Here is a 26,187-nt window from a genome sequence, read left to right as displayed (position 1 = left end):
TTACAAAATGCGCTCTTTAGATTTTACACTTGGATCTTCCTTTATTCACATGTAGCATCTTGTTTTACATGGTGTTATAACTTGTATTCTGTTTGTGCTAATATTTATGTGTTTGTGCTGCTGATACACTTCTTCCAGGCACAGGAGAAATTAGGATAAATGTGACCAATGAGCACTCTCAGTCCACCTTCAACTTACTGTCAAACAGGAAAGACCAGCCTTCCATGTACGAACAGCTCAGAGATATTTCCATTGACAACATCTGCAGGTTGGATACAAACACACCTAGCACTGCTCCTCTGAAAAAACTGTTTTTTTTGGGTTTTTTTTTTAAACTTTCTGTTTCTACATTTTTGTCCTTTTCTCTCTCAGATGTCTGAAAGCTGGTTTGACAATGGACAATGTCATAGTCGAGGCTTTCTTGGCTAGTCTTTCAAACCGTCTATACATTTCACAGGAGAATGACAAGTGAGCAACGTTTCTAGTTAAAACAAAATACTTTAGGCTTTAGAATCACCCAAGTGATATCCAAGTCCTTGACACAGATACCCTGATGAACTGCTTTAAAAATAAATAATCTAATTTTCATTTCTTCCAGGGATGCCCATCTAATTCCAGATCACACCATTCGAGCACTTGGCCACATTGCAGTAGCTCTGAGAGACACTCCGAAAGTCATGGAGCACATTCTTCAGATCCTCCAGCAAAAGTTCTGCCAGCCTCCTTCACAGCTGGATGTGCTCATCATAGACCAGCTTGGCTGTATGGTCATTACAGGAAATGTATGTAGACATTGCAGAGAAACTAATTTTTAGATGTCTTCATGGTGGACAGGGCATATAGGGAAAGGAGTAAATAATTATCTAACAAATTAAACCGTAGGTGAAATGCTTGCCCTAACAAAATCTATGTTCCCTAACAATACCGCTAGCTTCTGGTAATTGCTATTGCTTAAATATACCAAAAGTATAAATACTAACAAAAGTAACCCTTTTTGTGCTGCTGCGCCAACCCACAACAGCGGTGGTGTTGGCCATGTTTTTGGTTGGTATGTCTATCCTGATGTCATCCTGTCCTTCCTATTTATACCTCAGGAACGCTTTGAGGGAATTCCTTTAAGATTGGCACAAACCTTACACTTGGACTAGACTAAGACTGACAACTCATGAATTCATATACTAATTATCACAAAATATCAAATCAATGTCCGTCAGGATAAAATGATTAAGCTGTAAATATTTCTACATAAAAGATCAAAGATTGTTTTGCAGCTTTATAATATTCAACTTTTGACACTTTACTTGGCTTTATTCAACACCACAGACAGAAAAGGAGATTGTGACCATACTTAATATTTGATGGGCTACTGAGCTGTTTACATAATATTTGGTCCCATCCTCTTAAATGCCTACAAAACGTGTAGTACATATAAACTCATCAGCTCGTTCATTAGGTTCACCATGCTAGAACCAGGTTTGTCCCCCTTTTACCTTCAAAATTGCCTTTTAATTATTTGTGGCAAAGATACAAGAAGGTGCTAATAACATTACTCAGAGATTTTGACCCATTAAAAGATTAGTTGGCTGCACATCTATGATACAAGCCATCACCACCACCAGTCTGACTGAAGGATCGGATGCTTTCATTTTGTTTGTGCCATATTCTGATCACATCATCCAAATATCACAACAGAAACTGAGAGTCATTAGATCAGGAAACATTTTTCTAGTCTTCTGGCATCCAACTTTAGTCGGCCTGTGCCAATTATAGCCTCAGTGTCCTCTTTGTAACTGACAGAAATGGCACCTTGTGTGGACTTCTACTGTTTTAGCTCACCTACTTCAAGGTTTAATGTGCTGGTTTAAGGTCTCCAGCATACATTGGTTAGTGAAGAGTGGTTATTTCAATTACTGTTGCCTTCCTGTCAGCTCAAAATAGTCCGGCCATTCTCCTTTGACCACAGGCATGAATAAAACATTTTCACCCAGAGCAATGCTGCTCACTGCATATATTCTCCCCCCCCCCCCCCCCCCAACCATTTTCTATAAACCCTAGAGGTGGCTGTGTGGGGAAAATCCCAGTAGATCAGAAGTTTCTGAAACATGATCAGTCTGTCTGGCGCTAACAATCTTTTCATGTTCGAATCACTTAAATCACCTTTCTGATGCTCAGTCAACAGTCTTGACAGTGTCTACATGCTTAAGTTAACTGAATTCCTGACATGTGATTGGCTGATTAGATATTTATGTTATCAAGAAGTTGAACAAGTATACCAATGAAGTGGTGATTGAGGTTACCCTGATGTAAACTGCAGCTTGATTTGGTGGTAGAGGAATACAGAGGCGTTAATTCCAGCTCCTTTTGCTGAAGATGCTGACACATCGTAATTATTGTAAACTTGTCAGCTGGTGTTTATTTCTTCAGTGCACTTAAGCATTAAGAAAGGACTCCAAGATTACTAATGACACTCCACTGGAGTGTAACCGGGTGCTCTGGAAAAAGCCCACCCTCATTCTGACAAACAACATTTAAAAAAAAGTACTGAAAATAGATCTCACCAAAAATGCCCAACTGATATAGATCTTTTGCATTTTATCACCACTAATGCTTATTGTTGAGAAAATTGTAACTTTTGTAAGCAGCACCGTGTTATCTTGACATTCTCCCACTATTAAAAACTGGTTCTTACATTCCAGCTTTTAACTATGTCTTTATTTGTCTCTTTGTTTGTAGCAATACATCTACCAGGAGGTGTGGAATCTGTTCCAGCAGATCAGTGTGAAAGCAAGTTCAGTGGTCTACTCAGCCACCAAAGACTACAGAGATCATGGCTACAGGTCAGCATCTGCTCTCACATTTTTCAACGAGTGACCGGCTCGTGCGGCTGCAACCGTGTTAAAAATTCTTCTTCTTTGTTCTTACTCACTGCCATCAGTTATGAACAGAAGACTTCTATGTTATACTTCTGCCTGATTAGTTATTACAGGCTTGTTTATCTTGGTTACATTTATGGCTATATGTACTGCAGCTGTGTTTAACTTTTTCCTCCATCTGTGCTGTTGTTTCCCCATCAAGGCACTGCTCTCTGGCAGTGATAAATGCACTTGCCAACATTGCAGCCAACCTGCAGGGGGAGCAGCTTGTGGACGAACTGTTGGTGAACCTTTTAGAACTGTTTGTTCAACTGGGCCTTGAAGGAAAGAGAGCCAGCGAGAGGGCCTCTGACAAGGGCCCCGCACTAAAGGTACATGGTTCCTGACATAAACATCCAAACACAACGGGAAATTGGTAACAGCCACATTGATGGCATGCTAATAGCTCTCTCTATCACCCTAGGCATCAAGTAGTGCTGGAAATCTTGGAGTCCTCATTCCAGTCATTGCTGTGGTGAGTAGCCGTTATAGGGGGTTTCCCTTTAACGGCTCTTTTTGGTTAACATAGGTTAGCTGAGGTAGCTACATCAATGTTTGCGTTCTTGCGAGGGAATACAAAGTGTTAGTTAGGTTTTAACTGTATGAACAAATATTTACCAAGTCAGTTGCAGTACAGACATCGGTGTTATAGTTCAATGCTGAATGCTACTGCTTTAAGCCCCCCCAAACATTATGCGCCTACAGTAATATTATAATACAATCCATTCAGTTTATATTATTTTTGTGTATATATAGACCTCCACTTGTGTGCTAGTTAGTACTTTCCATTAATAGTAATAGTTTTAGGTCTTAACATATTAAATATTTAAATAGTAAAGTTGAAATTTTATTTTTTAGAGCACCCCCTTTGTTAAAAAAAGTAATTTTACAAGATTAAGCTTTATTCACAGAAATGACTGTGTTTCACTTCAGCCTTAGAGTAAGAACATTTTCAAAATTCTGTTTTCTGAGCACGCTTCTACATTAGTGTCATTGCAGAAGATAAAACATTAACAGACAGATAAGAATTTATTGAGTTATTCAGAGACACTCTGTGCTTTGAATTATATAAGAGAGAACTTAAAATGTTCAGCTAGAGGCTATACTCACATGAAAAATTCTTTAATTGATGTCAGCTTCTAGAATCAACCAAATCTAGTCGGTCATTCTAAGCAGGCTTGTCATGAATAGTTTAGCTGTGCAACACAACTTTTTGTTTAGCTCTGGGAGGGATTGGCCACCCGGCCCATGAACACGAGGCAGTCCGTGCGGTGCTCGTAGATCAGGAAGAGGAAGGGGTGATCGATGACGAAGCGAATCTGAGAGGAGAGCGGCATGAAGCCCACCTGAGTCAGAGCAGCAGCTTCTGTTCCCTCTTCGTTCACAGTGATGATTCCTTGGTGCTTCAGCTACAGAGAGAAATCAGAATCTGTACATTACTTTGAAACACAGGAAGTATTGCGTGCTGTTAATAAGATGTCCAGGTGACTGAATGGATCACAGATCTGGATTATTTGTCAGCGATTTAGTATTGCTCACCCAGTTCATGGAAACTCTTTCAGAGGTCATGCCAGAGAAATCGGCAGTCTCCTCAAACATGCCAGTGAGACCCATCTTCTTCAGGTTTTTAATCAAGTCATAGTTTTGCTCCAGTTTAAACCGAGGTAGCACAATCTCACGTGTCCTGAAGGGGACATAGAAGTTTGTCATAGTTGAATCGTTTTAAATTGCAACAATATCTGAACTCTTTTTCCACTTTTCCACATAAACCAGTAGCTTTAAAAGATCCTCTACTGAAAAACGCTATTGAATGTCTCAGCTGCTGACCTGTTTGTCATGTTTTTGAGCCACTTATTGACAACCGTGGGAGAGATTTCCTGCTCCAAAGACCTCATGCCAGTGAGCTTCCTTGGCAAGGCGATGAGCATGCTGATGTTTCCTGTGTATGGGAGCTGAAAAAAGGAAATTTGATCTTTTTGTGGCGCTGTTAAGTTAAACTGTTTACGCGTCCCTGTTTGTGAGAACATTTTTGTTGAAGATTGGCCACCCACCTGTAGGACATCACAGTCTAAATCATGATCGGCAGCAGCTAGATAGTTCCCCTTGTTTGTCATCATTGGCACACGTACATTTGTTTTTTCATTAACTCTGAAGTTGCGATAGTGAGTCATTTCTTTAGGGAATTTTTGCTCCCAAGTTCCTGTTTAGTCAAACAAATCAAGTCAAATAGCCATGTTGAAATCATAGGGGTCTTTTGGAAGCATGTCATATATTTTTTTTTTTTCTCACCTTTGAAGTACAGATAGTTGAGTAGCATCAGCACCATATTTGGGTCCACACTCTTCAGTGGTTCCCGAATCAGCCCTTTGGTCAGCTTTTGTATGCGTTGGTTTGCCTTAGCCAGAAATGCAGGGTCTCTGAAGTCCACTGACTGAGGCTCTGCAAAATAGTAATTCTTTGTCTCTGCACGGAAAGTATCTTTCACAGAGATGCTGTTCTTGACGTAGACGTCATTTACAGAGCGCAATGTGTAGCCAAAGTTCCTCCTGAAGAGCCTGTGTGTCAGCTTCCTGAATAGCTTGTGCACCGTTGTGTTGTCATAGTGATGACTGGCGTTGACAAACTCAGCGAATCCCAGAACTTTGTAGATCTGATCATGGGTTTCAGATCTCGCTCCTAAAGACATCATCCCCATGGCAATGGAGATTCCAGCGGGTGCTAGCAGGATGTTGTCAGTTTGGTTGACGTTGTTTCGAAGACTTCGATAGAGGTTAAAGCCAAAACGGCCATTCACCATGTTGAGGCGCTGAAGGCGAGAACGACCGTGGAACAGTCGCAGAAGTCTGGCACGGCGAATCTTTGGGTCAGAGGGTTCGGCAAAGATGTCAATGTCGGGGGCTGGTGTGGCAATCTCATCGACCTCATCCCCTTCACTGAAAGACATGCTTAGAGTCATCATCTAAACATTTAAAAGTAGAATAATAAGTAACTGTTTATTGTGGTTTGTTCATGTGTCCTATAGTTGATGTGTATACACAGTTACATCATCAACACTACCAAGAAAAATATCACAAGTGTACAAGTGTTTATGTTGTAAATAGGGCTGCCACGATTAGTCGACTAGTCACGATTATGTCGACTATCAAAATCGTCGACGACTAATTTAATAGTCGACACGTCGTTTGAAGCTTTGTAAGATCACAAAAGACGCAGGAATAAGTAGTAGGATTTAAGAGTGTAATAACGGACTGAAACAGAAGATGGCAGCACTGCATGTACAAGGATGCCAGCTGCCGTTAAACCCGGAAGAAGAAGAAGCTGTCCCAGAATTCATAGCGCGGCCCAGCGCAGCCCTGATCAGTTTCCAACAATGGCGGCAGCTAGTTAGTTTTAATATTACTCCTATTATCTTTCTGGGTCACAAAATAAACGTTTAGCATATTTTCAGGCGAGAATGTAACTGTGTAAACCTCAAATATCTGCTCAGTTTATCAAGACACCGCATATTTTCAAAAGCGCTCCGACGTTTTGGGAGACGTCTGTTACCCACTAGCTCGATAGCTAGCCGGGGGCAAGGCTCACTAGAGCCGGTGAGAATACCGGACTCCTGGCAAATCGTTTTCAAACCCACCGCCTCAGGTTAAACATGATATATAAGTCACTTAGATAACTTAAAAATTTTATTGTTTGGCTTTTTTCAGTATTTTATTTGTTCCTGAGTAAATCAGTTTGGCTGAGATTAAAGTTATAGTTTTTACACAGCTGAATAAACATCAAGCAGACAACTGATTATCAGAAGTGTGAGAGTATACTCCGGTGTCCTGTTATATTTTAGATAGCAAGGAGCAGACGGCTGAGTTTATTAAACTCCACCGAAACAATCTGCAAATTTCATTAAAATGTAATAAACTATCATCTTGTCTTTATTTTTAGTTAGCGCATACCTTAAACACTTAAAGCTGTAAGCTAATGATAGTTATATAAGAGCAGATGCATGCCGGTGCAATAAGCTGTACGTTGTACATCCAATGGATGCATGATCTGATTAGTTGACTAATTGCAAAAATAATTGGTGACTAGTTGACTATCAAAATAATCGTTTGTGGCAGCCCTAGTTGTAAACTAACTTTAGTTAATATACACTTTTAAGTATTTTTACAAAAACATATTTAAACAATCCACCCTAGTAAAAAAAAAAAAAAATCACTAATACTTACATGTAGTCATCACTGCCTGCTGCTAGGATCTTATCGAAATCAATATAATCTTCATCCTCAAAGCCATCAAATAGGTCATTAGTGACAGTGTTTTCCTTGTGGTACTCCAAGGGTAGGGACTCTATGTCCACTGTGCCATCTGCTTCAAAGCCTCTGGGGTCCGGTTTGGGGTCACTGAAGTGAGAGCTGAGATCTTTGATTCCAGCCCGAGATGGACTAGCCAGCAGACAGACTGCTGAGATGAGAGTGATGACCCACATCCTAATGGCTGAGGCAGAGGAAATGCATATTTAGCATGACCAATTTAAATAGATTTGATTCAATTAGATGCTGAAAAATCTGTAGATATGAAATAATTTGCTTGCTGTTGAAAAATTTAACCTAGTTTTTTAATGATAACAGAAGTTTGTCTATAATAACGGTAATGTCTTACCTTTACTGAGTCGTGGTGTAAAGTCTTCTGTTGCTTCTGTTTGTAGGACTAAGAGCAAAGAATTGAATACACCACTGAACTTTGATGTGGGCTTCTCTTGAACAAATAAACCAGATCAAACAGACCAAAACGTCCTGTGACTGACTCAAACCTTTAACTCTTCACCTTTCTGCTCACTTGTTAAGAATATATTTTACTAACAGTTAAATCTCCTGTAGTTCAGTAACACATTGTTTGCAGCTGTTAATTTATTTGTAAGCCTTACACTTTTTTAGTATGCATAATATCCAGTGTGTAATAACCTTTTGTACTCAAAGGCAGTACCAGTATTTTGGGGGATTTTTTTATATTCACTTTTTGCATAAAATTATTGATTTAAGCGATAATTGCTCTAAATCAATCATTGTTATCTGTCTTGTCTGGCTTTTTTGACTGATAGTTGACCAGGAGGCTTCCACCAATCAAAGAGGCCAAGCCCCGCCTCCAGAAGCTGTTTAGGGACTTCTGGTTGTACTCAGTGGTCATGGGTTTTGCTGTGGAAGGATCAGGTAAGCAAAGAATTAAGTAATTTTCATATGCTTTGCATACAGAAGAATGATTGAGCACCATATCGTATCACATGAATGTGAAGTAATATTCAAAGCTTCATGCCATGAGTTGGCATTTATGGGGTTAAGCTCCTCCCATGATGAGGCTCCTTGCCTTGTTCAGCACTGATGTTTTGGAATCTCAAGGCATCTGTGGGTTTCATTTGTAAAACATAGATCATGTAGTTGTTTGCTTAGACTTAAACAAGCACAATTACAAGAAATATAATAATCATGAAGATTTTATACCAAAAATATAAAGATAGATCAATTGTCACAAACCTAATTTAATTTTAAGATTCACCATAAACATAAGATTCATAGGTCTGTGTCAGTGTCTAACCAGAAGTACTAGGAGGTGCTTCTGCAGTAGCCAGGGGTATGTGGAGTGCTTAGCTCAACTAACTTTGCAAGGAGTGAAGAACTGAGTAGAATTTAACAAGATCTAGAAGGGAAAGGTAATTGATGCATAGTCAGTAGTACATAGTAGTCAGAAGTTATTAAAGGAAATACATTAACAGTTATAAATTAGAATTAAATTATTGGCTTACAGTAAAATTATTAAACATGATTGTATGTCATTTCCTTAGAGATTAATAAAGTATTCTGATTCTGAAAACAAAGTTGTTGCACAAACTTTGAGGATAAATCAGTGAAACTGATCAGTAATAGATGTTAAATTAAGTAATATCTAAAAATAAAAGAAACGTTCCAAATTCTGTTCAAAATGGATTCAGCGTATTTTGAAGAAAGTTGTTTGTTTTTTTTTCAAAACCGGTACATCTGCCACAGCTGTGTTGATATGTGGAATGAAAAAGGCTCACAGCAGCACACCAACATGTTTCTATATTTCTTGAAATATCTTTTGTCTTTTTAGGGCTTTGGCCAGAGGAGTGGTATGAAGGTGTGTGTGAGATTGCTACCAAGTCTCCTCTTCTCACCTTCCCCAGTGGAGAACCTCTGCGGTCTGAGCTACAGTACAACTCGGCTCTGAAAAACGACACAGTCACCCCGGTACAGTGTTCAAAATAGTTTTGATTAGTTTTAAATTAACACCTAATGAAATTAAAGGAATACCAGAATTAATCTTTAGGTGTTCAAATCTTTTTTACCTCCAGGCGGAGTTGAGTGAACTGCGGGCAACCATCAGCAATCTCCTTGACCCACCTCCTGAAGGGTCTGCCCTCATTAACAAGCTAGACTTTGCCATGTCCACATACCTGCTCTCCGTCTACCGATTAGAATACATGAGGTCAGCTCTATTGGCACGAGCTTAATTTCCTTATCTTTTCTCACCTTTTATTGCTTAAGCGAGGTCAAAATGTGCAAAAATATAATTTCCTCCTGTTATCTCTCTCAGGATGCTGCGATCCAATGATCCTGATAGGTTCCAGGTCATGTTTCGATACTTTGAAGACAAAGCCATCCAGAAAGACAAATCTGGTGAGAGCTTTGTGCCCGAATCAATTTAATCATCCTGTTGTCTTTTTAATATATGGAACCCATTTTCTCAGTTTTTCTTTTTTGCAGGCATGATGCAGTGCATCATTTGTGTTGGTGACAAGGTATTTGATGTTTTCCTTCAGATGATGGCTGAGAAGGTAGGGGGCATTTAAATAGTAAAATATGTGGAGCTTGCAACATTTAATTAAGTTCAGATTTAAAAAAAATCATTTTGTTTCTTATGTTTTCAGGCAAAGACCAAAGAACACGAAGAAGAATTAGAGCGTCATGCCCAATTCTTGTTGGTGAACTTTAATCATACCCACAAGAGGATCCGCAGAGTAGCAGACAAATACCTCTCTGGTTTGGCTGAGACGTGAGTAGAAATCATTTAGTTACCTTGTCTGCTTTTTTCTCGCTTATCATTTTTTCTAAGTATTTTTATGTCCTTCTATCTGAACCAGATTCCCTCATCTACTCTGGAGCGGACGTGTGTTAAAGACCATGTTGGACATTCTGCAGACACTCTCTCTGTCACTAAGTGCTGTGAGTATGAGGAGAGGGTTGATGTGATAGACAAAGTGCCAGGTTCTCTGTTTGAGTGCCTGGTTCTCGGTCCCCGTACCGATAACATAATGCAGAGTCAGCAAGTCGGTGTGCTGTGGTCGAATAAAAGAGGTTTTAAGTTATTTTTTTGGAACTGATCAGATCTCATGGAAGTGTTTAAATAGATGCAAATATAGACTTCATGTTAACAAAATGTATTCTCCTTTACTTTAGGACATTCATAAGGACCAGCCATACTATGACATTCCCGATACCCCATACAGGATCACTGTTCCTGACACATATGAAGCCAGAGAGGTGAGTTTGGGCTGTTATTACACTTCTGGCCACTAGAGGACAGCACAGTATGTGCTTCAACAATAATAGGGAGAGAGTTCTTTTTTATCATATCAAGTGTAAACTGTATTTTAATGGTGGGCTGAGGTTTGGGCTCTTAAAAAATGTAGAAATTAAATAAACACATGGAATTTGGTTTGTGCTAGAATTTATTTTACTCAGTAAATGTCCATTCTTTTTTGTTCTTTTTTTTTGCCTGTCCCATTTGGTTCTTTTGCCATCAGAATTATTGTCTAAAGGCAAAGAAAGATGCCCAACGGATTTACTTTACCAAATGGACCATCCCGGCCTTGCCGTATCGGTCTATTCAATTCACCTTTGTTTATTTTTGTTTATTTTATTTTATTTTCACTTGCTACACACGGGACAGACAGACTGGGGGAAAGAAAAGGGAGAAAGAAAGAGAGGTAGGGAAAGAAAAACAGCGGGGAAGAGGAACGGTAATAAAGGGCAAAAAACAAAAACCAACAAAACAAACAGACAAAAAATACACATCAATCACCTGGATCACCTGTTGAGAAAAAAAAAAAGAAAACAAGCCAAAAAAGAGAGCAATATAATAAACAACATCATTGCGATGATCTATGTGAATATAACAGTAAATACTAAATATTGAATATTATTGCCACTCTTGTTCTTAATAAAGTAGCACTATGTCTTTATTTCCCAACTCCTTTTAGAGCATAGTAAAAGACTTTGCTGCTCGCTGTGGTGAGATCCTGAAAGAAGCAATGAAATGGGCTCCTTCCGTCACAAAGTCCCACCTACAGGTTAGTTTCTTTTAAGTTCTTATTTAATAGATGGCCACTATTATTTTAAGCAAGCAATGAACTTTTACCTCTTCATTTTGAAAAGGAGTGTTTACTTTGAGTAAACAAGGTATAAGTGACTGTAAATGATTCTTGTCATATCTGTTATTTCGGTTTTTCTTGCAGGAGTATCTGAACAAGCATCAGATCTGGGTGTCAGGACTGTCACAGCACACTGGCCTTGCAATGGCCACAGAGAGCATACTTCACTTTGCAGGCTACAACAGACAGAGTACTACACTAGGCGTGAGTCACAGATACACTTACAGCCACGGCTTCACACAAATCCTTCTGATCACCGCAGTTATCATACTGTAAATATTGCATTTAACCCCCAACTAAATGTCAAGATAAATTTAGACAAAATGAGCCAAACTGATGGTGAGATAGAATCTACTGCATTTTAGCAATTCTGCAGAAAGATAACGTTCACTAAACCAATACGGTATTTTTTTTATATATAGTTTAGATGCAATTAGTGCAAAGACACAGTTCTACCAAAGATATATGTAGTCAGAATTTTTAGAGCACAGTAGATGACAAGAGCAAAAGCATTTTAGTAACATACTGTACTTGGTTTGTTGATTGAATGCTCATTAACAACTGTCCAACATAAAGTGCTTTTTAACATTCCATGTGCAATTTAGCAGCTTTGCTGAAGACGTTGGCTTTTTGTTTGTATTCAGAAAAAGGTCCTTGTTAATTTTTTTGTTGCTCTTTAAACAATTTGTAGATGTCTATGTTCATGTGTGCATGCTTACTAGTCTGTGTGACATTATTTTGCTTGCTAGGCATTTCTTATATGTTCTTTGGGCCTGCATTCTGCTATATCTGTCTTTTCATTTGCTTCATTTGTTGTATTTTGTCTTTATTAAACTGCACCGAACTACCTACCTGGTTGCTTGGCCTGTATACGGATTTGCTGGTTACCTGGTTACTTACCTGCAATGGACTGGTGGGTTGGTTGGCTGGCTGGCTGGTTGCCCATTTGGCTTACTGGTTATGCCGGTACTGTCCTCCACCATGTGCCCAACAATAGGCTGCTTTCCCTCAGGTTGGTCTGATCACTAAATACAGAGAAAAAGGCCTCAGGCATGACACCCTCAGTATATCCAAGTGTGACATTAAAGCTGTCGCTCATGCTTCCATAGTTTCCATGCAGTTATTTAGCAGTTACATTGTGTTTTTTTTCCCCCCTTCAGACCACCCAGCTGACAGAGAGACCAGCATGTGTGAAAAAAGACTACTCCAACTTCATGGCGTCACTCAATCTGCGAAACCGGTACACAGGAGAGGTAAACTATATTGGGAATATTTAAAAGCACAGCTACTCCTATTTTCTTCTGCTCTCTGATGCTATCTCCTGTCTTTTTTATGTACTGTCTAGGTGGCTGGTATGATCCAGTTCTCAGAGGCGACTCGCAGCCAGTCGGATCTCAACAAGTTGATGATCCATCAGATGACCAGTGCTCTGGATAAAAAAGACCCCGAGGCCTTCACCCAGGCCATGTTCAAGATGGCTGCCCTCCTTATAACTACCAAAAGTGAGCAGCTCTGCTTCTCTTAAATCACGCCTGTTATTTATTTATTCATTTAATTATTATATAAAGTTCACTTTTCATTAGTAATTTTCTTGTTTTTATGTCTGGCTTTCAGACTGCGATCCACTGCTCTTGCACCATCTTTGTTGGTCTCCTCTGAAGATGTTTACAGAACATGGCATGGAAACTGCCATCGCCTGCTGGGAATGGCTACTGGCTGCGCACAATGGGGTGGAAGTGCCAGTATGCGTCGCTTCTCTTAAAATCATTTAAATAATTACATGAATGAATGTTTAGTTTAAGTTGATTATCTTTAATGTTTCTTCTTAGTTCATGCGTGAAATGGCAGGAGCTTGGCAGATGACAGTAGAGCTGAAAATGGGTTTATTCTTGGAGGCTAAGGTCGAGGCTGGCCCTCTGGCTGTCTCAGAGGAGAGCCAACCTACACCCTGTGCTCCTGATGTCGTCCCTCACTTCCTCTGGATAGAGGTCAGTTATACAGAATAAACTTGTGTTGTTTGCTGTTTATTTTTAAAAGTAATGTGGCCATCGAGCTGCTTTTGAACTGTTTCTTTGCTGAATGATTTTCATCACTTGTCCTGACTTTTAATGGATAGATATCTCATTAAAGACGGTGCTGAGTGAGTCCAGCATATTGTAGGTCAATGCTGATCAGTTTTTAAATCTATTTTTAATATGCTACATCTGGAAGAGTCGATCAGCCCAAGAATTTTGGATCTCATCACCTACAAAGCTTATTTGTTTCTACGAACTGGTAAAGGTTGGAAACATAAACATTTTCTTTTTCTTTCTTTCTTCAAGTTTCTGGTGCAGAGGTTCGAGATAGCCAAGTACTCCAGTGCTGACCAAGTGGAGATTTTCACCGCCATTTTACAGCGATCTCTGTCTTTGAATGTAGGAGGATCCAAAAGCAGCATAAACAAGCATATTGCTGCCATTGGACCAAGATTCAGGTGTTTACTTTGAAATACTGTGGCAATCACAGTATTTGTTTACAAATACAACTGTTTACAATTGTTTATTTATACTCGCAATTGTATATCTACAATCTGTATAGTTTTCATATTTTTAACCACATGTGTAACCTATTCATAGCCTGTACATAGCTTGTACACTCACTACAGCTATAGCCTGTACATACTTATAGTTATAGTATACTCAGAACATACCTTCATACCGTGTACATTGTAACATACCTATAATAGATCCATATTCTGTATTAAATCTATATTATTGCTAAAGCACTTTCTGGATGGATGCAAACTGCATTTCGTTGGCTTGTACTTGTAACATGTGTGTTAAAAGTTTTATTTAATAATATGCAGATGCAATAGAGACCACTCAGACACCAATAACAGTTCAACGTGCACGGGTGAGAGCTCAAAGGAGACTCACACCCTAGAGCAGTTTTCTCCATTTATTTATACATTGCATGAAACATACAAAAGAGGAAGTAACATTCTTATCTAGTCAAGCAAGCTGCGCTGACTTCTTAGAATGCTCTGTTCTCAGAATAACGGTGCGCAGGCGACATCTATTCTTAAACGGCGATTTCCTGTTTCTGTCACATAGTCTAACAGTAAGCAATTTCCTATAAATGCAAAATGCAGACAGTTAGTTGAGTATAGACAGAAATATGAACACTTTTAGCTTTAGTATATCAGCAATAATGATTAATAAAATGTCTTAATAATAAAAATCTCCTGACAATGTGCAATGACAATGAAGTTGAATTCTATTCTATTCTATTCTATCAGCAGCATCGCCAAATGCATAATCCTAAACTGTTGTATCGTCCTTTTGCTTTATTTCAGATTGTTGACTCTTGGTCTTAATCTTCTGCATGCTGATGTGGTGACAAATGCTACCATCAGGAACGTACTGCGAGAAAAAATCTATTCCACAGCTTTCGATTACTTCAGGTAAACTAGTTTTATTTGCAATAAAGAAAACTCTGTTTAGTGTCTTTAAAGCTGTTTAATGGCTTATTTTTATGTTTGTTTCTGTGTAGCGTTGCTCCCAGATTTCCCACTCAAACAGATAAAAGGCTGAGAGAAGACATCAGTATAATGATCAAGTTTTATGCCAGCCTGCAGTCTGACAAGAAATATCTGACTGCCAACCAGCTGGTTCCTCCAGGTATATCTTCAGTAATTATTAACGAATTACTATTTTGTACAGCCATTGTCATCACTCTGTGATGTTATACTGATGCTTTGAACAGAAAAAAACACTCACAGGATTTCAGTCTATCAGTATTATTTTCTTAAAGTTTATGTTTTGATGTTTAGATCTGGGCCTGATGGTATTTATTGTTACACAGATCCCCAAGACATGTCTGTGAACAGCCTGTCTGTAGTGGCAGTGACAGACAGCCGAAGCAGTCTCGACGTAGCAGTGGGTCAGAGGCAGCAGGTCGCTCAGGGATGGATCAACACATACCCTCTGTCCTCAGGGATGTCCACCATATCCAAGAAATCAGGTAAAACACACAGTGTGTTAAAATTATATATGCGAAGTTGGTTACAGTGACTCTGCTTCTTTTTCACTACTCTTTCTTTATACATTTCAGGACTGTCTAAAAAAAGCAATAGAGGCACCCAGCTGCACAAGTATTACATGAAACGCAGGACTCTTCTTCTGGCTTTACTGGTATTTCAACAAGTATTATTATTCACAAATATGTGGCAATAAAGTGAAGCGCATGCTTTAGTATATTTTTCTTTTTATGAATAGATAGTTGCAAGTTGACCCATTATGCTTTTCAGAATTTTCTGTTACAGTGCTGCATGATTATATTAAACATGAATAAAATGTAAAAATCCTGAAGTCAGAGTATAAGTATAAGTATTCTCTATGAGCCATAAGCTCAGGTTTTAGACTTTTTTTTTCCTACTCTTGGTTCTGCACGATGTCACTGACAGCAGGTAGCCTTAATATGGTCAGTTCAGGCACAGCAGTTCCACTTGTCTGCTCTTCAAACTCTCTGACTGAGCAGCCAGTAAGAAGTAGTTGACTTGCAGGGAGGGTGGCTTGAACATTGAGGAACTTGTTTCAGGGAGACAATAAACTTGAATGACATAAATAAGGGTTAAATTGAACTGGAAATCATTCAAGTGGAGTTCAATAATAACAAATGTAAATAAGCATAATAGGTCAGCTTTTTAATTTGGACTTGATGCTACTTTAGCTACTTTATGTTTCACAAACATAATGCAAATTACATGAAATCCAACTGATCTAAACTTGTATGTTTCTTTCCAGGCCAGTGAGATTGAGCGGCTGACAATATGGTACAATCCCTTATCCACTCAAGAGCTTGCCATTACTACAGAACAGTCAGTGGAGACAAGTATTGCTAACTGGAGATCCAGATACATCAGTCTGACGGAGAAACAGTGGAAGGACAACGTCAATCTAGCGTGGAGCATAGCACCCTACCTTGCCCTCCAGCTGCCTGCCAGGTACACAGAAAATCAAAATGCTTTGCATCCTGTTTCATAAATGTAATACATTTTGTCTAATTTGAAAATTTGAAAAACTTGAATGCTTGTGTTCAACAGAAAACAGTTAAAGTAAAAAGCATAAATAAATAAAAATAATCTTGTTTTAAATTCTGAAATAATAAAATAATGTCCTTCCTCTGCACATGTCCAAACCATCTCAGCATCACCTTTCTAACCTTGTCTCTAAAATGCTTAAACTCAGCTGTCCCTCTGATAGACTCATTTCTAGTCTTGGCCATCTTGGACACTGAAAATGTTAACATCACATGTTCACCTTGGCTTTCCGTATTTTTGTCAGTGCCATCGTTTCCTAACCATACATGATGGCAGTTTTCACTAACAGTTTTTTTTTTTTGTAAATTCTTCCCTTTCATTCTTGCACTTCTTGCTGTCGCAAGTCACCTCTGACACTCATCTTCACCACTGCTAAATTAAAAATCTAGTTATTGGTAATTAAATATCAAAATATGAATAAAACAACAAGGGAAAAAACTCATTAGCCATGAAACTGCTTTAAAATAACACGAGACAGCAACAGATGGCTGACTTTGGCTTGTTTAGCAACTTAAATAATTTTGTTGTTGAAATAAGTTGAGTGTCATGTGTCATTTATGGAAAGACATAAGCCATTTATTGAATTTTATTTATTTATTTTGTTTCAGATTCAAAAACACAGAGGCTATTGTCTCTGAGGTGACTCGTTTAGTGCGAATGGATCCAGCTGCTGTGTGTGACGTTCCTGAGGCGGTCAAGGTGAGGTCTACCACCTGTCTTCACAAACCACCAGGTGGATTGTGACAATTGTCTGTTTGGTTTAATTCATGATGCTTTTATTTTAGTGTCGAGCAAACATCATGTGTGCAAGAACAAACTTAGAGTGAATGGTTTAAAGTACTGTAACTCAGCTGGTTTTCAGTAAAGGCTTAAACCTCCAGAAGAAAGTACCACTGACACAGTAACTGTCATCATGAAACTAACACATTTTATGAACAAACTAAAAAGTTTTTTTTGTCACTTAGTGTTTTTTTTTTTTAAGTGGCTATAGTGTCACATGAGAAATTGTGTTATTGAGTAATCGTTTTCCCTCCAGCCCTCTCCAGTCCTTTGTGTTTAGTTTTGCGTGATTGAACTCTTAATGAGTCTTGTACCTGTTTAAAGAAGGAGCAGTGGAGGAAAAACACAGCTTTCCCCAATGACCACTGTGATTTTGCAGATAATGCTCTTTGACAGATCATACTTGTTTATTCCAGTTAATTTAGTAACTAATAAACACAGTTTCCTCTGGTGGCTAGTTAGCACACAATCAGGGCTGATTCTGTGATACGTTATATGGGACCTATCATAGTAATGTAGCAAATGTGGATTCAATTGTAATACTTTTTGATGTTTTTCTGCAGTTTCTGGTGACATGGCACACAATTGATGCTGACTCTCCAGAGCTGAGTCATATCCTGTGCTGGGCTCCAGCAGATCCACCAACTGGACTATCCTACTTCTCGTCCATGTACCCTCCTCATCCCCTCACAGCCCAGTATGGGGTCAAAGTGCTCCGCTCCTTTCCTCCCGTATGTAGAGATATACAATTATTTTCATTTTTTTCAGAAATGGATAAAGTGTTGAAATGAGTAGCGACAGGAAATTCATAACTGTTAACTAGATGGTTAAAAAGTGAGTGGATAGTTAAACCAGTCCCATGAGATTTATGGCTAACAGTTGAAAATAACATCTGATACTGTAGGCAAACAATTAAACTTGAAAACAGTTAATATGGTTGGATAAACAGTTAAAATAAGTTATTAAAGTGTGGGATAACAGTGTTGGTTGACAATAGAAATTATAGGAGAGAGACAGGGCCTTCAAATAACAATTCCACATCTGCAAACATGGTGGTAGAAGTTGAACTTCCAGTGGAAAACAGTACATTTAAATGGAGGTTGAACAAATGTATAGTTAGTTGATCATGTAAGTTAATTGTATGGATCAATGATTCCTAAACCGTGGGGTGAGGTCTCCCGGTGGGACAAATTAATAAGAGAAATTCAGGAAGAAATTACAAGTATGTAGATTTATAAACATTTATTCATTTATTTATATAAAAAGTGAATAAAAATTGGTTTGGTTTTTTTTTTGGTAATAGGAGGTAGTTTGTGATATTACTCTCACCTAAATTTACTGCTCTTTCATTGAGGTTTGTGAAATGTGTGACTAGAGATGGGTATTGTTTAGGTTTTATCCGATACCTGTGCCAAACCGGTACTTTTGAAACGGTGCCGGTGCTCAAACCGGTGCTTAAAGAATGGAAAACACAAAATTGGTCCAAAAACCTCTCATGTTCAGCTGTTTTTTTGTAAAAAGATAACAATGTTAGCCTTTTCTGCAGCTATGGGGCATATATGGTATCACTCTGGGCTGGAAGCAGTGCTTAAACAATGGAAAAAACATAAATTTTGTCCAAAAACCTCTCATGTTTAGCTGTTTTCCACTTTTTCTTTGGTCATTTTAGCCTTTTTGGCCAGGGTGAAGGGAGTATCTGCCATCAAACAAGAAGACAGCCGCATGTAGCTATGATGATGTTTGCTAGTTCACCTTACTGCATTAATGTAATGCATTAATGTGATGCTGCTGCCATCATCATCCGTCATCATTTCTGCTACACTGGCAGGGCTAGGGGCCAGGACTCTACTCTTCGGGTTTTTGGGGGATGTTGCTAACTCTCGGTCTGAAAACAGGCACCACACCGGCAGTAGATGTGCATGGTGTGAGGTCTCGCAGCAAGCTATCAAATACGGCGCATTTCTGGGCTTTAAAAAAAACGCTATGCATCGCCAGGTGTTTCATCGGATTTGAGGTGTTACCTCCTTTGCACAGTATCACAGTATCAGCTTAAAGCACTTGTTGCAGGCTGCTGAGTTTGCATCTTTTGCTGTGAAGTACAGCCAGACTTTTGACCGCTTCGCCTTGGGCATTTTTAATCTGTAGCTCTGCTCTAAAATAACGTATGTACCTGGACCTGCCTACTATCCTCGGAAACGTAAAATGATTGGCTAGAATCTAAAGTGTATCATTCCATACCAGTTGGTGGCGGTAATGCACCTTTCAGTTGTTTGCCAACCGCCAATACAAATGTAAGGAAGAAGAAAGTGTATCACAGCTCAGGAAAAAAAAGCACCGAAATAAAGCACCGAAATGTTCTCTGCTTTTCGGTCTGGTTACTACCGTTTATGTCAGAACCAGTGCCATCATGGCACCGGATACCGGTACCCATGCCTATGTGTGACCCACCTCCCTGTGGCAGGTGGGTCACACATTAGCCTTAACACTTTGCATATAACTCGGTTGCATTAGCAATTTATAGCCAACCGCCTGTGTTCCTTTTTAAGGAAACACATCACTTTCTGTTGTATTTTGATTAGAGTGAAGATTAAGATTGGGTGGGCCCCATGGGGTTTTCTGGATTTAAGTGGGCCACGGCTCGACTTTGGTAATAGCTGCTATAGATCGACAAATTATGTTATCAGTTTAAAAAAAACTCAAGAATAACAGTTTAAATACAGTAGCTACAGTTACAATTGAGTAGTGGTGGGCTAATGGTTGTACAGATGCAGTTTACAGAAAATTTAGTTTTATTTTATTTCTAATATTGATATTAAAGAAGATTTATGTGCATGATAGACGGTTTTTAGGTTATCAGATGAAAAAGGGTTGGGAAAGTACCTTCGTTTCCCCTTACAAATTTCCTTTACAATTTAAACATGATTAGAAATGACGTTTGAGTGAAGTTTACTGTAATAAGCTAAATTGTTGGTGTAGTGTTAATTACTTTTTTGTTTTTATTGTCTTTTTAGGATGCCATTTTGTTTTATATTCCTCAAATTGTACAAGCTCTTCGTTATGACAAGGTAATTATCATATTTTCTGAGTCAGCAAATACATTCAGAGCCCTCTTAACATGAATAAATGATCGAATTTCCCTGTTTGCATCCTGGTGCAGATGGGTTATGTGAGAGAGTACATCCTGTGGGCTGCTCAGAAGTCTCAGCTGCTGGCTCACCAGTTCATCTGGAACATGAAGACGAACATATACCTGGATGAGGAAGGAAACCAAAAAGACCGTGAGATGCTCCCCTTTATTATTTGTTCACTATGCCACACTCAGACTAAAAAAAGCAGTGGGTTTAGAACATGTGCAATGACCAGTAATCTTGTTGCCTTTTGAAATGGACCAGACTACATCTGTGACCACTCACAGTCTGATGTTTTCTCCAAAGCATCTTGGTGCCTCAAGATGTCGATAAAACGTTAATAAAGACGGTCTTCTCTCAGTTTGGGTCAACTTGGAAATCACATGCAATCTCTTTATGAGAATACAGTGGTTACTCATGTTACATCTTCAAAAACCACAAATCTTTTGCTATTGTATTAACTACAGAACCTCACAGATTGCTGCAGGATGATGATTTAACTGCAAAATGACATAAATGCATAGCCTTTCTTTTATATAGGATTATAACCAGAATACAACCAGTTGGCATGGAAGTTATTTGCAAACCTTCACCGGTTTGTCTGGAGGTTGGGCAACCTTCACCAGGCAATCTGCCATTGAAAGTATTGCATGTTCAACCTCTGGGTGACCATTTGGTTGCTGCAACTACCAGATGTGAAATGTTCAGTGTAAATATTGCAATATGTTGCTACAGTTGCAAAAACTCAAGATCTTCTGTCCTGCAGCTGACATAGGAGAACTGTTGGAACAGATGGTGGAGGAGATCATCAATTCACTGTCTGGCCCGGCCAAAGACTTCTACCAGAGGGAGTTTGACTTCTTCAATGAAATAACCAATGTGTCAGCCATTATAAAGTATGAAAACACTATTTATTTCACTGTGCTTTTATGAATTTTAAATTGTTTACGTTTTAGGGAGTTTCCAAAGTGAACTTTTGCTACAGTGTTGCTTCCTTAAATGACTGTTTTTTTTCTTTTGTCCTTAACTATGTTCCTCAATCTCAAAACTCATGAACACCTGAGACAAAAGATGAAAAATATCAAGTTAATGTTCTGACTTTTTTCAGAGATTTCAAAGTAACTGCTGGAGTTGAGCCTTTCTGTTTAAAAAGATCCAAGCCCTCTTGGTAATCTGCAAAGTGTTCATGAAGTGATAACACTTATTCCCATGAGCCAAGAAGCTTTGTTCCTTCCCCTGGCTCCAGTGTTCTGCTCTTTAAATCCCTTTGTTGTTCATTTATTTGTCTATTTGTTGCTTCGCTGTCACTCCCACCATACTTAATTTTGGAAAACAGGCTATGCTGTGTTTCCCCAGCCCCCCGACCGCCTGTCCACTAGTGTGTACATTCTGCAGCTGATGAGCTGTTTTCTGACAACCTTGATACAGAGAGTGTTTTGTCAGGCCACTAGAGGTTGGGAAATTCCCCTCTGCCCTTATTACAGCACTAATTGCAACAAGCCAGGGGAGAAGGGTCTGTCCCATAACTTTAAGACTCTACCCTGGCAGCTCCCCTCTGTGGTTAACAGCAGAGCCTGGCTGTCACATATTATCTGGAGTCATTCATGGAGATACCCATGCATGCTTTTCTAAGTAACAGAGGTAATAGACCTACAAGTGTTGTAACTCTGTGAGTTTAAGTTGTTTTGTTTGTCCTTGTCAGACCCTTTCCCAAAGGAGAGGAGAGGAAGAGGGCCTGTCTGGAAGCCATGTCACAGATCAAAGTCCAGCCTGGCTGTTATCTGCCCAGTAACCCAGAGGCCATAGTTTTGGATATAGATTACAAATCTGGTACTCCTATGCAGAGGTGGGCATACTAACCAACTTTTACATTTTTTTTTAGAATTAAAATAAAACAGTGAAATGTTAAAGTGTAAAAAATATGCTCTTCTACTCTTTGTGTTTTTGTTTAGTGCTGCCAAGGCTCCCTACCTGGCCAAGTTCAAAGTTAAGAGGTGTGGAGTCATTGAGCTGGAAAAAGAAGGTACTGGTTATGTTAAAGGGCTCTTTCAAACATGTGCTGCTCTGTTGTGCACAACAATGTGTGTTTCAGTCAATTTGTTACAAATTAACTGAAGTTCCTCCAATCACAAGATTAGTCCTGCATCACTTAAAGTCTCTCTTCAGTGAGTAATGCAGGGTTCTAATTTTCTTTTAGTTAGATCTGTTGGACTGGGATTGGCTTTCAGATAATTTGTGTTATTGGTGCAAATCTTAGACTCAAACTCTAAACAGGCATTATTCTGTATGATGAAGCTCGAGCGCAGTAAGGATTCATTTCTGAGTGAGCAGGGGATAGGGAGTAGTTTTAATGCTTCTGAAACTGGTCACGTGGTTCTCGTCACACTTATCTGACAGACACATCAGAATTCATTTTAACAACTGTATGTCGTCATCAGCACCACCAGTATGTGGAATCACCCAGGGCTTAATCCTTGGTTCATATCTCTTTTCTTTATACATAACTGTAATATTTGTTAAATCTAACAGATTCAGATACATTTGTGCTTTGTTTTAAATGACTGCTGAAAACTAATTTCTAAGAATTAGCTCTTCCTTAATCTTTCGCCCATTATTCTTTTGCCTCTTGTTCTTCTAATGTGAGTGTGTGTGAATCTGTTTGAAGGATGAGTGTACGATCATGTGTCTGACTGTGTGTTTGTTTGTTAGATATGTACGCTTATCTTTAATGTGCCTTAAAACTGCTGTACAAATATTTATTAAAGTTGCACTGAGATTAAAAGTGTGCCATAACCTTTCTCCCTCAGGTCTGCTGTGTCGCTCAGATTCGGTGGATGAGGGGAAGAGTGAAGAGGAGGCAAAGAGGATCTGTTGGCAGGCAGCCATCTTCAAAGTTGGAGATGATTGCAGACAGGTCTCACTTTCATACTTCTGATAATTAACCTCTCCCTAATTATCATCACTATCTCTATTTTAGCCCGATTTAATTTTCTCTACTATTTGCTGATTTGTGTTCACAGGACATGCTGGCCCTTCAGATCATCAGCCTCTTTAAGAACATCTTCCAGATGGTGGGCCTCGACCTCTATGTGTTTCCGTACAGGGTGGTGGCCACTGCTCCAGGAGTAAGTTCACACCAACTCCTTCCTTACATGAACTACTGAATGTGCAAATCTATACTTCCTCTTATTCCTCCTCTTTCCGATGTTGTGCCACAGTGTGGAGTGATTGAGTGCATCCCTGACTGCAAGTCTCGTGACCAACTGGGCCGTCAGACAGACTTTGGCATGTACGACTATTTCAGGAACCAGTATGGAGATGAATCCACTCTAGCCTTCCAGAAGGTAAATACCGAATCTGAGTTTTTTTCTAGTCATCTGTCAGTTAAAAGACCATTTTCCTATTGCCAGATTTTTTTCATATTTCCTCCAACTCTTGTCCTTTCAGGCACGGTACAACTTCATTCGCAGTATGGCAGCTTACAGCTTGCTGCTCTTCCTGCTGCAAATAAAAGACAGACACAATGGCAACATCATGCTGGACAGCCAGGGCCACCTCATTCACATTGGTGTGTATTCAGTGTGTTTCTCTGTGTGGTTCTCTTATTGAAACTCATTTCGGTTGCTTTTTTTGATTTTCAAGTAAAATTGCCAGTTTTTTCCCATGAACTGTGTCTCACTAATCTATGATGAAAATTCAGCTGTTTAGTAGTTTACCATTCTTAAAAGAATTTTAAGGCTCTACAGACATTTATACATCAATAAAAAGCAATTACTGTGTGGCATAGAGAAAAATGCTTAGAGAAAAAGTTCTGACTGCAGTTTGTGAAAACTCTTCTGAATATTCATAGTTGTATAAATTTTACATAAAATTATCTTTTCCCCACCAAACTCCTATTTTAAAAAAAAAAACCCTATTAATTTATTGAAATTACATCTGTGTGCTTATTTGTTTCCAGACTTTGGGTTCATGTTTGAAAGTTCTCCCGGTGGAAACCTCGGCTGGGAGCCAGATATCAAGCTAACTGATGAAATGGTGATGATTATGGGTGGAAAAATGGAGGCGACACCCTTCAAGTGGTTCATGGAGATGTGCGTTAGGGGATACCTGGCTGTCAGGTGAGTGCTATAGAAAATAATAACTGATCTTTGAATAGTAACATTGAGACAAGTTTCTGTGGTGAATCAGGCCCTACATGGATGCAGTCGTCTCCTTGGTCACGCTCATGCTGGACACTGGTCTTCCCTGCTTCAGAGGACAGACCATCAAATTGCTCAAGTGAGTGAGAATGTTTTTGCATTTTGTGCTGATATGAATAAGCCGATTAGAACCTTTGATGCTAGTTGCTGTTGTTGTTAAAAATCTTGTTTCCTCACACCTAGGCAGCGATTCAACCCAGGTTTGAGTGAAAAAGATGCAGCATCTTTCATCATCAAAGTCATCCAGAATTGCTTCCTCAGCAACAGGTTGGTAGATTTTATTTCTATGTTTAAGAAACAAATATGTATATATAGAGTTCTGATTGCATCCTTCTTTTTTTTCCTTTGTGTTAAACAGGAGTAGGACCTACGACATGCTCCAGTATTACCAAAACCAGATCCCATATTAAACATTCGTGCCTAAGCATGTGCATATATTGGCTGGTACATAGTGTGTGCGTGCGTGCGTGAGTTTGCGTGTGTGCCTTTGATGATGTTCACCAATGAAGATTGTGGCTCACTGTCTTTGCTGATTGTTGGCTGCTGTCCCTTGTGTTTGTTTCAGCGTCTTGTTTAATTATAAAAATGTCTTTGCTTTACATTTACATTACATTTTCTCTTATTTATTATGTCATATGAAAATCAATTATATTATTAATTATTATTCTATTGCACTGGCATCTTGACTTCTGTGTACTTAGAAAAAAAATGCTTGTTAATCTGCACGTTAAGTAAAATACTTTATTAGCATTTGTGCCAAATTTAAATAATTTATAATGTCCGTGAATGTGCTTTCTGTTGATTTTTAGGTGGGGTTTGAAATGTAATTGGATACTTAAAGTAGCTAAAGTAGACCAGTTTCAGTTCTGACCATTGTGGCCTATTCTGTCATCTCGTACTTGACTGTACTACTGTGCTTCTCTTTTTAATGGACCAGAGTACTTTGATCTGTGGCATGGTACTTGTATTTACAGTGAGACTTGACTGTATAGAGTTACACTGTATGTATTTTTCATATTTCCACTTTCAACAGAAATGATGCTCACATGTTCTGGGAAACACTGGGGCTGAGATTTGTATATTTAGCATTGCCAAATTGGGAGGGGTAATAAATGGTTTTAAGTCAGTCAGTTTTCTATTGTTTGTCTGTGAAGGTAAGGCACAGCTTAATTGTTGGGCAGTTGCATGAAGTTAAATGTTAACTACCATGTAGCCTGTGTCCAATGTGGCTTTTGTTCAAAGATATTTTAGTAATCCACAGTGCTGTGCCCCATTTCTGTACGGTCAGCGTAAGCCTTCATTTATTGTTACTGGTTGTAAAGATTTTGCCTCTTTATATATTTATAGCCATGACCCATTTTCTGTCTCCTTTTCTATCTTCATGCCTTTTGAATGAGAATGCATAAGATATGAAATCAAATAAAGAATTATCACAGTATTTCTTGATGCCTTGTGAAACAAACTGACCAGAACAGAAGGCGTTACACTTGGTGGTACTGTAAGGTTGAAACAAAATATTGAGCAGTATATGATCATATTGGTGCAAAATGCCAATATTTATATTTAAATTGATTTATCGTGCAATTTGACTGCTCAGACTTTCTACAGTTTGACTTCTTTAGGTAGAACTTATCAAGCGAGAGAGGATCAAGTG

At 38.9% G+C, this 26,187-nt stretch overlaps 2 protein-coding genes across 3 annotated transcripts in view; one reads left to right on the top strand and one right to left on the bottom strand.

Moving 5' to 3' along the window:
• pi4kab (phosphatidylinositol 4-kinase, catalytic, alpha b) overlaps window positions 1–25,971 on the top strand; it is a 32,276-nt gene extending 6,305 nt beyond the window's left edge. Inside the window, exons 14-55 of one of the 2 annotated variants that reach the window (XM_085180261.1) lie at window positions 139–268; window positions 373–468; window positions 599–782; window positions 2,734–2,837; window positions 3,076–3,244; window positions 3,337–3,387; window positions 8,002–8,110; window positions 9,027–9,163; window positions 9,268–9,401; window positions 9,510–9,592; window positions 9,680–9,750; window positions 9,844–9,968; window positions 10,057–10,138; window positions 10,373–10,456; window positions 11,176–11,265; window positions 11,431–11,550; window positions 12,344–12,358; window positions 12,507–12,599; window positions 12,692–12,848; window positions 12,961–13,088; window positions 13,176–13,334; window positions 13,668–13,819; window positions 14,681–14,788; window positions 14,878–15,005; window positions 15,190–15,348; window positions 15,439–15,518; window positions 16,131–16,330; window positions 17,035–17,125; window positions 17,770–17,937; window positions 20,218–20,271; window positions 20,364–20,484; window positions 21,101–21,230; window positions 22,037–22,180; window positions 22,287–22,357; window positions 23,142–23,248; window positions 23,355–23,459; window positions 23,553–23,678; window positions 23,782–23,902; window positions 24,293–24,452; window positions 24,523–24,612; window positions 24,717–24,800; window positions 24,892–25,971. In XM_085180261.1, the coding sequence (XP_085036387.1) occupies window positions 139–268; window positions 373–468; window positions 599–782; window positions 2,734–2,837; window positions 3,076–3,244; window positions 3,337–3,387; window positions 8,002–8,110; window positions 9,027–9,163; window positions 9,268–9,401; window positions 9,510–9,592; window positions 9,680–9,750; window positions 9,844–9,968; window positions 10,057–10,138; window positions 10,373–10,456; window positions 11,176–11,265; window positions 11,431–11,550; window positions 12,344–12,358; window positions 12,507–12,599; window positions 12,692–12,848; window positions 12,961–13,088; window positions 13,176–13,334; window positions 13,668–13,819; window positions 14,681–14,788; window positions 14,878–15,005; window positions 15,190–15,348; window positions 15,439–15,518; window positions 16,131–16,330; window positions 17,035–17,125; window positions 17,770–17,937; window positions 20,218–20,271; window positions 20,364–20,484; window positions 21,101–21,230; window positions 22,037–22,180; window positions 22,287–22,357; window positions 23,142–23,248; window positions 23,355–23,459; window positions 23,553–23,678; window positions 23,782–23,902; window positions 24,293–24,452; window positions 24,523–24,612; window positions 24,717–24,800; window positions 24,892–24,943 (4,772 nt within the window). In that variant the 3' untranslated portion in view covers window positions 24,944–25,971. The remainder of the gene's footprint in view (window positions 1–138; window positions 269–372; window positions 469–598; window positions 783–2,733; window positions 2,838–3,075; window positions 3,245–3,336; window positions 3,388–8,001; window positions 8,111–9,026; window positions 9,164–9,267; window positions 9,402–9,509; window positions 9,593–9,679; window positions 9,751–9,843; window positions 9,969–10,056; window positions 10,139–10,372; window positions 10,457–11,175; window positions 11,266–11,430; window positions 11,551–12,343; window positions 12,359–12,506; window positions 12,600–12,691; window positions 12,849–12,960; window positions 13,089–13,175; window positions 13,335–13,667; window positions 13,820–14,680; window positions 14,789–14,877; window positions 15,006–15,189; window positions 15,349–15,438; window positions 15,519–16,130; window positions 16,331–17,034; window positions 17,126–17,769; window positions 17,938–20,217; window positions 20,272–20,363; window positions 20,485–21,100; window positions 21,231–22,036; window positions 22,181–22,286; window positions 22,358–23,141; window positions 23,249–23,354; window positions 23,460–23,552; window positions 23,679–23,781; window positions 23,903–24,292; window positions 24,453–24,522; window positions 24,613–24,716; window positions 24,801–24,891) is intronic. The other variant, XM_085180262.1, reaches the window with a different exon arrangement.
• Window positions 2,027–7,691, bottom strand: serpind1 (serpin peptidase inhibitor, clade D (heparin cofactor), member 1). The gene is made up of 7 exons (XM_085180264.1): window positions 7,563–7,691; window positions 7,130–7,397; window positions 5,202–5,845; window positions 4,964–5,112; window positions 4,740–4,864; window positions 4,452–4,596; window positions 2,027–4,321 (listed from the first exon to the last, which is right to left on the bottom strand). Exons 2-7 carry the CDS (start codon window positions 7,387–7,389, stop codon window positions 4,130–4,132), a joined length of 1,515 nt encoding a protein of 504 aa, XP_085036390.1. The 5' UTR covers window positions 7,390–7,397; window positions 7,563–7,691; the 3' UTR covers window positions 2,027–4,129.
• Window positions 25,972–26,187: the final 216 nt, after the last annotated feature.

The sequence above is a fragment of the Neolamprologus multifasciatus genome, chromosome 12, assembly GCF_963576455.1.
Source record: "Neolamprologus multifasciatus chromosome 12, fNeoMul1.2, whole genome shotgun sequence".
NCBI classification, from domain to species: Eukaryota; Metazoa; Chordata; class Actinopteri; order Cichliformes; family Cichlidae; genus Neolamprologus; species Neolamprologus multifasciatus.
This window is presented reverse-complemented; position numbering and strand designations above follow the sequence as displayed.